Source organism: Eptesicus fuscus, chromosome 7 (genome assembly GCF_027574615.1).
Source record: "Eptesicus fuscus isolate TK198812 chromosome 7, DD_ASM_mEF_20220401, whole genome shotgun sequence".
Taxonomy (NCBI): Eukaryota; Metazoa; Chordata; class Mammalia; order Chiroptera; family Vespertilionidae; genus Eptesicus; species Eptesicus fuscus.
In genome coordinates, this window is record NC_072479.1 from 106,949,017 (window position 1) to 106,961,280 (window position 12,264).

Below are 12,264 nucleotides of genomic sequence, written 5' to 3' on the forward strand. Positions count from 1 at the left end.
GCCCTCACCCCTTCCAGTGTCCCCACTGCAGCCTCTGCCCCTCTCACCCCCACCCTGCTCCCCGCACCCCGCCCTGCTCCCCTCTCACCCCGCCCTGCTCCCCTCACCCCCGCCCTGCTCCCCTATCACCCGCCCTGCTCCCCTCTCCCCCGCCCTGCTCCCCTCTCCCCCGCCCTGCTCCCCTCTCCCCCGCCCTGCTCCCCTCTCACCCCAACCTGCTCCCCTCTCGCCCCCCGCCCTGCTCCCCTCACCCCCGCCCTGCTCCCCTCTCACCCCGCCTTGCTCCCCTCTCACCCCGCCCTGCTCCCCTCACCCCGCCCTGCTCCCCTCTCACCCCGCCCTGCTCCCCTCTCACCTCCGCCCTGCTCCCCTCACCCCCGCCCTGCTCCCCTCACCCCACCCTGCTCCCCTCACCCCCGCCCTGCTCCCCTCTCACCCCGCCCTGCTCCCCTCACCCCCGCCCTGCTCCCCTCACCCCTGCCCTGCAGCCCCTTCCCGCTGAGCACTGCCCACAGGGCAGCCATCTTCACCCTCGATCACTGCCGGGCACACAGCTCCTTACTAACGTTCTGGGGCCCGCTGAAACAGACGTGGTACTTTTTGCCGACCTGGCAAACCAAATAGCATAATTTTGGTTCATTCACACCGGACGGCTCTTGCTGTGTTGGCTTCATTTCTTTATTTGGCCACCTCAGGGCGAGAGGCCAGTGCCCCGACTAAACGGTCAGGCGTGGCTTGTTCTAGACCTGGGCTCGCTGGCGGGAGGCTGGCTGGCGGGAGGCTGGCTGGGGGGAGGCTGGCTGGGGGGAGGCTGGCTGGTGGGGAGGCTGGCTGGCGGGAGGCTGGCTGGGGGGAGGCTGGCTGGGGGGAGGCTGGCTGGTGGGGAGGCTGGCTGGCGGGAGGCTGGCTGGTGGGGAGGCTCGCTGGCGGGAGGCTGGCTGGCGGGAGGCTGGCTGGTGGGGAGGCTCGCTGGCGGGAGGCTGGCTGGCGGGAGGCGGGCTGGCGGGAGGCTGGCTGGCGGGGAGGCTGGCTGGCCGGGAGCACGCCTGTCCGTCACGCCGTTCGGACGCCTCCGCAGCACGCACCCTTCTGCGCAGAAAGAGCCTCCGCTCCCAGGCCGTCCGCTCAGCGCGGGCGGTGCAGCTTCGCTCCGTGAGTTCCAGCCGCTCCGTCGCTCAGAGCTCCGGAACCAGGGAGGTGGCGGGCGCTCGGGGCCTTGCTGGCCCGTCCTCCTGGAGCCTGAGACGGGCCCGTCCAGGCACGCAGACTGTGGTCGGCCGGGCTGGGCCTCGGACCCCGCGGCGCCTGCTCCTCTGCCGTGTGCGGCCCTCTGCCCCCTCGGCCACGTGTGCCTGCGGGCCGGTTCCCGGTGGGACCGTGCTGGCGCGCAGCCGTCGCAGTACGGAGCACAGGAATTGTGGTCCTGGCATGGTTTTCATGAGAGTCGTTCAAAACGTTACTTTCCAGGACGCAAACCCACTGTTGTAGAAGGAAGACGTGCCGTTCCTCGCTTATTTTCCGCGCGTCCGAACTTCCTCACGTCTCCGCTCGCTCTCTGGGAGGACGGGGCTTTGCAGCCTGATTCCGGGGAGACAGGGCAGGAGCTGACGGAAAGCCAGACACAGCGCTCAGCAGACTCGGGCAGCTGTAATTCAGGCTGGGAAAGGCCGTGCAAACATCCATCACGAGAAAACTCATTTGCTTATAATAATGTCAGAGAAGGTAAACATCAAGACAAAGGGTTTTATTAGAGACCGAGGGATGTTTCATAATGATAAAGGTTCAACTCATTAAGTAGATAATATCTTTCCGAATGTGTGTGCACCTAATAATCCAGGTGCACAATGCGTGAAGCCAACATCGACGGGGAGAGAGAGGGATGGACACATTCCCCATCAGAGGCCGACATGTAACTGCCTCCCCGAGTGATGGATCAACGTGCGCACTTGAAAATCGGTAAGATGAGAGAGAGGCGAGCAGCCCCGCCAGACCCCGGGACCCGCCGCTGGGGGATGCCGTCCCGCCACCGGGCACACAGTGAGCACCACAGCACTGAGGGCCCCAGGTCATCTCCCCAAAGGCTTCCGTTAGAGCTCAGGCCGACGGCGAGATTCCGGGAAACCCTCCGGTATCTGGACCTTTGTCAACACGCTTCTGTAATGACTCACGGTTCACAGAGCCTCAGGGAACACTTGAGAACACTTTGAATTGAGTGATGACCGCACATGTCAGAATGTGTCTGCTGCAACTGAAACACGTGTGGAGGGACGTCTGTATGAGAAGAGGATCGAGGCTTCTGATCCGTCATCAAAGCCACCGCCTCAAGAAGCAGGACAAGAGGAGGAACTCAGCAAACCAAGGGGAAGGAGGGAAGGGAGAGGGTGGACGTGAATCGGTGAACTGGAAAGTGGAGGATGAAGGCGACTCAGCAAAGCCTCGAGTAGTTCCTGGGAAGATCAATAAAACTTGTAGTCAGCCTTATTAAAAAAAAAAAAAAAAAAAAGGCAAACGACCAGTATCAGGAGTGGGTGAGGAGACAGCGCCACAGACCCACAGACGTGAAGCTAACAAGGGGATCTACAAGTCTGCGCCAAAGGACCCGGGAACACACGCAACGGACATGCTCCGGGCAAGTCAGGGCATGACAGGGCCTGCCGGTAGAAGGGACACAAGAAACAAAGCTTTACCACCCGTCAGTCTGAAAGGTCGTGGCATCAACACCTTACAGGCCGAGCGTCAGGGCAGATGGCGTCACCCGTGAGCTCTGAACGTTGAAAGCAGGAGCGACGCCAGGCCCCAGAGGCCTTCAGAGGAGGGGGCCAGACCTCTCCTCGCCGGTTACTCAGGCCACAGAGCCCGATACCAGGCCTCCCAGAGAAGGAATATAGACATGCAGTCTGTGTAGTGGGCCTGGCCGTGCCGCCAGCGGGTGGGTGGGCTCTGGGCTGGGCCTGTGTCCCCGGGGGGTGGGGTGGGGGGTGGGCTCTGGGCCTGGCCGTGCCCCCTCCCTCCCGCGGCCTGTGCGCCCAGGGACGTGCTCTGAAGTAGCGCTCGCTCAGCCGGCCTGGGGTTCCCTGCCGCTGTAAGTCTAAGTAGAACCCGTCACTTCTCCGTGGGCTGGTGTCCATTTCTCGTTAAGCTTATGCCTGGAACCTCTTCATTTTATTTGACTGTTTGCTGGTGGTTCTTGGTCTGGCCGTCGTGCTGAGCTCGGAGCCCGGTCCCCTGTCTCCTGGTGCTGCCGGCCTCTCCCTCGGCTTCCCCCTGAGGAGGGTCTGGTTCCTGGGGGAGCAGGCCCCTCACCTCCGACCCAGCACCTCAGAGGTTTCCCAGCCGCGAGGAGGCCTCTCAGGAGCCCAGCAACGTGCTCTCTTCTCTGACTGCCTCCTTCCAGGGGTGCTGGGGAGGTGTGCACCCCGAGTTCTGGTGGACAGGTGGACGGGCGAGTGGCCTCGGGCGGAGTGCAGCTGACCCCTGTGAGGTGGCTTTCCCCAGCGGCCCAGGCCAGCACGCAGGAGAGCCACGCTCTCCGCGGTGACCCCACGCGTGTGCCCTTCCTGGAACATCTGCTTCTGCCTTGGTCGCTTGGTCTGTCGTGGACCCTTGGTCCGTGTCCACACGTGAGCTGGGTCTGTGGTACAAAACCCTGTTCCGTACCGGCGGGCCATAGAGTGGACAGACCTGGGAGAGGGTCCCCTAGCCCCGGGCCACCTGGCCGGCCGCTGCCTCGTCTCCCGCAGGGGCACGCCTCTGTGACAGCTCCCTGGCACCGCCGCTGTGGTCAGACGCCCCTCTTACCGACGGGCGGGTCCCCAGTCTGTGGTCTCGTCCCTGAGGAGACGGCTGCAGGGACCTGGGACCTGGTGTCTGGGCTCCCTTCCCCGGCGGCGTCGGAACGGCCACCTCCCCCAGGGCCGGCCTGCGAGCTCCGTGGTGCCCTCGGGACGGGAGGACCGGGTCTTTGGAGACGGCTGTGACGGGACTTACTGCTGGGACTGCTGCCCCGTCTTCTCTCTGACTTGGCTTGTCAGGCCGTGGAACTGGGGCCCGGTGCGGGGCTGGCACTGGTTTTGTTGATTGTATGACCCAGGTTGCCCCTAACCTTCTCTATTCCGGGTGTGAACCGCCCGCTCCGAGCGTCAGGTGGCTCTGGACGCGAAGGGAAGACGTGCTGCTTCAGGTTCAGGGGGCCGAGTGGCGACACCGGCACTTTGAAATGCGTTTCTAGCCACGCAGGGCGTGTGCGTGGGACTCGGGGAGTCACCAGGGTCAGGCGGGGTTCAGGGCCGTCCCCTGCCCCTCCCGCCCTGCTGTGCCTCCCCTGCCCCGGCGGCCAGCCCTCCCTCCGCCACCTCCGCACGGTGTGTGTGTGTAGGCAGCAGGGACGTATCCACCACCCGTGCGTGCAGCACGGCCTCCCCTGAATCAGGCCCACGGCCTCTCCAGGGCAGTTCCCCCAGCTGGTCCCGAAAGCGCCCGCACACAGCCTTCTCCCGCAGGAGAGGGGGAGCGGCGGGCTAGAGGAGGCGCGACAGACTGGGCGTGAAGTTGGGAAAAAGGCAGTGCGGGGGGAGCGAGAGGCAGAGAAGGCAGTGGGGGGGAGCGAGAGGCAGAGAAGGCAGAGGGGGGAGGGGAGAGGCAGAGAAGGCAGAGGGGGGAGGGGAGAGGCAGAGAAGGCAGTGGGGGGGCGGGAGACGGGGAGGCACTGGCACCTCCGGTCCTCCCTGTCCCTGGGTGGGGGGGCTGGGACCCGGGAGCATTGACCAGCACGTCCCCTGAGCGGCCCGTGCGCCCGGGTGGTGCTGACGGTTCGGTGCTGAGGGCCACACGGGAGATGCCCGGTGCCTCTGCTTCCCGTGGGGGCTCCGGCCCAGCGTCCTGACTGACTAAACCCCGTTCCCCTCTCTTCTGCCCACAGAGGAGCTGCGGAGGCTCAGCTGGTCCGGGGTCCCGAAGCCCGTGCGTCCCATCACCTGGAAGCTCCTCTCGGTGAGTGTCTGATCGCGTGGGCCCGCTCCGCCGCCTTCCCCCGTGAGGGCGGCCCCCGTCCGTCTGTCCCCTGTGAGGGTGGCCCCTGTCTGTTCCCCGTGAGGGCGGCCCCTCCGTCCCCCGTGAGGGTGGCCCCTCCATCCCCCGTGAGGGCGGCCCCCGTCCATCTGTCCCCCCGTGAGGGTGGCCCTCGTCTGCCGGAAGTGTGGCTGGTCACCTCAGACGCCTGTCGGTGGCGATGCAGGCCCGGGGCTGAGGACATGTCCCGTGTTTGCCTCATGCCGGGCTGGGTGTGACGAGGCTGCAGGAACTGGGAAGTCGCCATCAGGGCGCTGTGTCTCCTCCGTCTCCTTGTGTCTAAGTCATCTCCGAGGCGTGCGCCTGGCGAGAGGCTCCCGCGTGGAGAGGCGGTGGAGGGCCGGGGCCGGAGCCGGGGGGCGGGCTTGCCTTTGCTCTCGGTCAGGACGCGGGGGGCCAGGCTGATGAGAACAGGTGCCTCTGCGATGGCGGAGTCCAGCGTCCTCACCTCGCACAGCTCTGGTCTGGGGGCGTGGGGAGGGTGGCGGTCACGGGGCTGGGGGCGGGGGCAGCTGCTCTCCCTTCGTTGTTTCGGAGCCAAGTCGGCAGGGGACTCTGTTTGCTCTAAATGGGCCGACGGTCACCGTTTAGAGGCGCTTTCTTGCTAATGAGTCTTAATCAGCCTGCAGCTCAGGCTGGAATCCCACCGCCATGCAGCCCGCGCTGAGGCTGCGCGTTGGTGAAGACGCTGCTGTCAATGAGGCCTGCTGCGGCGGCTGAGTTCCTGCTGAGTGTTTCTCTCCGGCCCCCCTTCCCTCCAGGTGGGGTGCCAGCTCCTCGGGGAATGGTGGGGCGTTCGGGGGAACACGCCGCTAGGCCCCTTCACGGCAGTTTGTGTGCTGGAGGGTGTGCGGCGTCCCGGGCAGGTGTCACGCCGTGACGGCGTCCTGTTCCTTTTCCTTCGGCGCCCGACCCTGCGGGTCACGGTAGATCCTCTGCCTGCTGCCCAGGGATGGCCACAGGCGCCCGGGTGGGGGGGCCAGGGCACCGCGGAGATGAGGCAGCCCCGCCCCCCGGGCCTGGCTTTCCATCCTGGTGCCTGGTCTGCCGCCTGGGGGCTTGGGAAAACCTGACCCCGAGGCTCCGCAGGTCCCAGGTGTGCCCAGGGCTGGACGGCTGCTCCGGGACCCTGGGCTCCTGCGACAGGGCCGGCCGGGCCGGGCCGAGCAGCCGCGCCAGGGGCTGAGGTGCCTGCTGGGCGTGGGCGTGGCGGGGCTCCGCGGAGGGCTGGGGGTGCTCTGTCCCGTCTACTCTGCCTCCAGGACAAGGGCTCAGCACTGAACCGGATGGAGAAGTTACCATTTATCCAGGTCACTAGGACAACAGCCAGTGTCCTTGAACGCGACCCTGTGTCAAGGCCCGTGACCTGAGGACCGCTTCCCGCCGTGTCCACGACCCGTCAGTGACGTGGTCCGGTGGCTGTGGACGTGCTGTCCTCAGGGACGGTGGCCCTGGGCCTTAGTGAGGGACACGAGAGGCCCTCCTGCTGCTGGGGAGCCGGCTGCCCTCAGCCCGGAGCCCCCGTCGCGCCCCCGGCTGAGGCTCACGCTCGCGCAGGTGCTGTGCACAGCGCGCTCTGTGGGACGCATAGACGGGGTCCTTTCAAATAACGTTTCAGAAACCTCGTGCCCCGCCTGCGCTGGTGGTAGATGGTTAGAGGACGGGACACAGGGTCCTGGGTCCCCGCCTCTGGGCGGTTCGCACGTGGCCGCCGGGGGCCTGGTGTTCGTGTTGCCGGGCGGCTTGGACCCGAGTCCCTGCGTGTGTTGGCTGACATTTGTGATTAGTGTTTTTACAGCATGCTAATACAGCAATTAAGTTCCCTGTCATTCTGTCGTTTAGGATTCATCACATGCTTGCATATACCTCATTTGCATAATTTCTAGTTTTGCTTAATTATCTAAAGGCCTCAACTTGCACATGTGTGTTTTCCTTCAGGAATGGGAGCGGCAGGAGGATGGGGGCTCTGTGCCTTTGTGGCATACGTGCCTTTGAGAACTTCTGTTTCAATAAGTGAAGTTGAAATCTGGGGGACAGGGAGGAGCCCCGCATGCTCGCCCTGCTCACGCAGAGCCCTGGCGTCGCTGCCTGTGGGCAGTGGGAGGCTTCCCCATCCGGGCCTCCCCTGGGGGCCCCCGCCCTGGTGGCCGCAGCCCTGGTGGGAGGCCCTCGGGACTCGCGCCGTCTCGGAGACGGGGGTCGGCGTGGACCACACTCACCTGTTCTGCCTCCGCAGGGCTACCTTCCTGCCAACGCGGAGCGCAGAGCCGCCACGCTGCAGAGGAAGCGGGAGGAGTACTTCGCCTTCGTGGAGCACTACTACGACTCGCGCAACGACGAGGGCCACCAGGACACCTACAGGCAGGTGGGCCTGTCCTCCGTCCTCGCGCTCCGCTCCGCCTGGCGGGCTGCAGGCGGCAGCGTTCCCTCGTGTCCCCGCGGGCCGGCGCTGTTCCCTAGCGGCCAGTGCGCGGGGACAGACGATGGCTCTGTGATTCCCAGTGGCAGAGTGCGCTGCTCGCCCGGCTCGGAGACCTGGGTTCTCACCGTCTCCAAGATGCCAGAGTCCCACGGCTGTGCCGCCAACCAGCTCCCCGGGGCTCTTAGCGGCTCCCGCGGCCGGCTTCTCCCCACACGTGTCCCTGTCGAGCCCTTCCTCGTGGAGCCCCGCCTCCAGGGGCAGGAAGGAGCCTTGCCAGTCCCCGGTGGGCCGGCCACCCCCGCCGTCAGCGCTGTCTGGGTGTGGGAGAGCCAGGCCCGGCTCGCTCTGCTGGCTCCGAGCTCCGTCAGTTACGGGGACTCGTGGACGTGTCTGCCCCACGGGCGGGCGCAGGGAGGCTCCGGGGAAGATCCGCTCCCTCAGGGAGGAGGAGGAGGAGGAGGAGGAGGAGGAGGAGAAGAACTCGGGGCAGGAACGCCTCTACCGCCCTCCAGGCGCCCTGTGCCCCTGGCCCAGCTGCTGCCTGGAGCCCGTCCTGGCACTCGGGCACACGGGCAGCTCCCAGGCCTGGCACTGCACCCGCCACTCAGGAAGCCGGTTTGGGACAGAAGGCGCTTGCTCGGGGTGGATAGCGTGCCTGTCTCGTCCCCCCGCCCCTCCCCACCGCTGGTCTGAGAGAATAGTTGGCGTTGATAGTGTTTGATCACGTTTTGATGTATTTTTATTTAAGAAAAAGACCGGCGGTGACGCTGGCATCTCTCCGGAGGGTGCACAAGCTCCTTCTGTTGGGAGTCCGTCAGGGGCGGCGGCTGGGGCGGCGATGAGGGCGGGAGTCAGTTGCCACGAGAGGAGCAGCTCCGCCTGGGAGACTGTCCCAGGTCACCTGCAAGGACGGGGCGGGGACCTGAGTTCACCGTGCAGGTGGTGGGTGTGTCCCTGGTGGTGGGCGGTGACAGCTGGGCCCGTGGGGGATGTTCGTGGGTGTTGGGTGCTGGAGGCAGCGTGCCGCCCGCTCACGCCCTGACGCCGTTTTGGCTGCTTCCTGAGCCGCGCGTGTCCCTCTGCGAGTGGGACTTTCCCGCGACTCTCCCGTGGGGCTGGAGCCTTCGGTGCTGCCTGTGGCAGTGGCTGGGTCCACAGGCCCTGCGGCGTGGAGCGGAGCGTGGCCTGTTCGGAAGCACTGTCGCGCTGAGTTGCGGCTGGTGCACGTGCGCGTCCCTGTGCAGCTGGAGTCGCCGCTCGCTGATGGCTGTGGGTCGTGTTGTCAAGTGGCTGAGGCCTGCGCTGTCCTCTCACGCGGCAGCCGCTGCTCGGGCGGCCAGGTCACCCAGCCGTCACGCCAGGACTCGGAGCAGACAGCCGGGCAGCGCGCCAGCGTCCCCGCTCCCGGTAACACCCGGCTGGTTGCCATCCTGTCTCTTCTCCGTCTCCAGATCCACATCGACATCCCGCGGATGAGTCCAGAGGCGCTGACGCTGCAGCCCGCGGTGACGGAGGTAAGAGCGGCACCGGGCCCCCTTCGCTCAGGGCCCCCTTCGCGGGGCTCGGCGCCCACTCTCCCGCGTGGGCAGGGCAGGCGCTTTACCCCGGGCCGTGCGCACGCACCACTGCCGGGGTCGCTCACTGCTCTGAAAGGAGCCTCACTGTGGCCCATGCATGCGGCAGAACAGGTGCCGGGCGGGGGGTGGGGGGTACCCCACACTCACCGACCCGCCCGGCAGGACCGAGCCCCGCCCAGCGTGCCGCCCGTGCCGCGCTGCCTCAGCCTCCCTTGGAGCCCCTCCCCCACTTTGTTAGTGATTCCTCGTGAGGCCAGTGATGTCATGTGACACAGATGGGAGAGGAGGCCATGTGGGCTGTGGGCTGTCTCTGCATCCCTTTCTGAGCTCAGCGGGTCTGCCTCGTGGCAGTCGGCCCTCTACTGTCCCACACGGTCTGTGGCCCTTGTCCTGTCGCTGGGCATTTGGGTGGTTTCCCACGTTTTGTGTGGACCTTCGTGTCCATTTATGAGGCCCCACAGGCCAGACGCCTCCAGGGCGCTGACGAGGAAGTGAGATTGTGCCTTGGTGGTGTGAGCATGCTAATCCCCACTTTGGGGCCACTTTTAATGCCTTTCAGTGAATTTGAAAGAATTTGCCCCATAAAAGGCCGGTATGTGTTATTAGGTTTATTCTTACCACGTTTTGTTGCTATTATAAACGGTGTCTCTTTAAAATGGAGCTTTCCTTGTCTGAAGTACTTGCTAAAGGTCACTGGCTCCCGTAGCTGCACTTCAGACCGAGGCATCTGGCACAGTAACGTGTTCAAGAACCCAGAGTTGTTGGGACTATAATTTTTAAAATCTGTTTTTACTGATTTCAGAGAGGAAGGGAGAGGGGGAGAGAGAGGCTCAATGAGGAGAGAGAATCATCATCGCTCAGCTGCCTCCTGCGCACCCTGTACTGGGGATCCAGCCTGTATCCCAGGCACCCTGTACTGGGGATCCAGCCTGCGGCCCTGGCACCCTGTACTGGGGATCCAGCCTGTAGCCCTGGCACCCTGTACTGGGGATCCAGCCTGTATCCCAGGCACCCTGTACTGGGGATCCAGCCTGTATCCCTGGCACCCTGTACTGGGGATCCAGCCTGTATCCCTGGCACCCTGTACTGGGGATCCAGCCTGTATCCCTGGCACCCTGTACTGGGGATCCAGCCTGCAGCCCTGGCACCCTGTACTGGGGATCCAGCCTGCAGCCCTGGCACCCTGTACTGGGGATCCAGCCTGCAGCCCAGGCACCCTGTACTGGGGATCCAGCCTGCAGCCCAGGCACCCTGTACTGGGGATCCAGCCTGTATCCCAGGCACCCTGTACTGGGGATCCAGCCTGCAGCCCAGGCACCCTGTACTGGGGATCCAGCCTGTATCCCAGGCACCCTGTACTGGGGATCCAGCCTGTATCCCAGGCACCCTGTACTGGGGATCCAGCCTGCAGCCCAGGCACCCTGTACTGGGGATCCAGCCTGCAGCCCAGGCACCCTGTACTGGGGATCCAGCCTGCAGCCCAGGCACCCTGTACTGGGGATCCAGCCTGCAGCCCAGGCACCCTGTACTGGGGATCCAGCCTGCAGCCCTGGCACCCTGTACTGGGGATCCAGCCTGCAGCCCAGGCACCCTGTACTGGGGATCCAGCCTGCAGCCCAGGCACCCTGTACTGGGGATCCAGCCTGCAACCCAGGCACCCTGTACTGGGGATCCAGCCTGTATCCCAGGCACCCTGTACTGGGGATCCAGCCTGTATCCCAGGCACCCTGTACTGGGGATCCAGCCTGTATCCCTGGCACCCTGTACTGGGGATCCAGCCTGCATCCCTGGCACCCTGTACTGGGGATCCAGCCTGCAGCCCTGGCACCCTGTACTGGGGATCCAGCCTGCAGCCCAGGCATGTTCATAGGTCGACGTTCAACCACTGAGCCTCCCGGCCGGCTCGCGCCCCGCATGGTGAAGGCCAAGGACGTGCAGCCGCAGGGCACAGGGACGGCGTTTCCGAGAAGAGCCGTCGGGGAGGACGCGGTGGTCCCCCACAGCTGTGCTTGCTGTGCTGCAGGAAGGCGGCCTCTGCCGCTCCTTTTTAAGTGGGAAGTGGCGTCCGCCTCGGTCCTGGGGCTCCTTCTGTGGTTTTCCTGCCGCTTGGCGCACCTTGGAGGCCGGCTTTCGGGTCGGAGAGGGGAGCCCGTCACCACCGTCGGTGTCTGTCGTCCTGCTTGTCTGGGGCGTCGGGGCTCGAGGCGCCGCGCCCTGGGGCGGTCCTTCCCCTCCTGTCTGCTGGGCTCCTGTGGCTGCTCCGGGGGCTGCAGGCCTGTCCAGCCCCGGGAGGCGGGGCCCTGCAGCTGCCCGAGCGGGCCGGGGCCGCGGGCACAGCTCCGTGGGGGGATGATGTCGTGAGCAGGGGCTGGAGGAAAAGTGGGAACCTAGTCACACCGCTGATACCCCCACCTCCCAGGTCTTGTGTTAGTCGAGGCAGAACCCAGGTGTGGCTTCTGCAGGCGGAGGCTGGGCCTGGACACGGGACGCCCGCAGCAGGCCCACGAGGGGCTCACCGGCTCCGTGAGCATCACTGCTCTGTGCTCGGGGTCCCCCCCCCCCCCCCCCCCACCCCGTGGTCCACGCTGGCTGCTCTGGCTCCCGGTATCGTGTGTGCATTCCACCAGCAGCACCGAGAGGGCGGGGAGAGGATGGGGGGTGGGGTGGGGTGGAGAGGGCGGGGGGGATGGAGAGGCGGGGGCGCGGTGGAGAGGGCTGGTGGGGAGGGTTGGGTGGTGGAGAGGGCAGGGTGGTGGGGAGGGCAGGGGGGTGGAGAGGGCGGTGTGGTGGGGAGGGCAGGGGGGTGGAGAGGGCGGTGTGGTGGGGAGGGCAGGGGGTGGGGTGGGGAGGGCGTGCCCTCCCTTTAGCAATGTCTCTTAGTGAGTGGCTCTTGCACTTCTCCTCCTATCTCTCTGGCTGGGCCTCCCCCCCGTGGTTGCTCTGTCTGGTACAGACCAGACACCGTGGCTCTGATTGCCATGGCCATGTGCCCTCCAAGGCTGGGTCCCTGGTGGGCCGGTACTGCTGCCCTCTGGCCCTGGCCGGGCGGCCGTATGCAGATGGTAGGTACCGAGGGCCTGGAGGAGCTGAGAGCACATCCTCGGTGCCAGGTGCGCGTGCGGTCGGACGTGCGGGGTGGGGAGCGCGGCCTCGTGCCTGTACGTCAGGGAGGTGAGATTGGAATTCTGGGAGAGGTCC

At 65.8% G+C, this 12,264-nt stretch overlaps 1 protein-coding gene across 1 annotated transcript in view; it reads left to right on the forward strand.

The window, feature by feature from the left end:
* Window positions 1–12,264, forward strand: part of TBC1D22A (TBC1 domain family member 22A) — a 130,356-nt gene that overhangs the window by 57,197 nt on the left and 60,895 nt on the right. Inside the window, 3 exon segments of the mRNA XM_054719651.1 lie at window positions 4,919–4,989; window positions 7,304–7,432; window positions 8,941–9,003. Coding sequence (XP_054575626.1) covers window positions 4,919–4,989; window positions 7,304–7,432; window positions 8,941–9,003 — 263 coding nt within the window.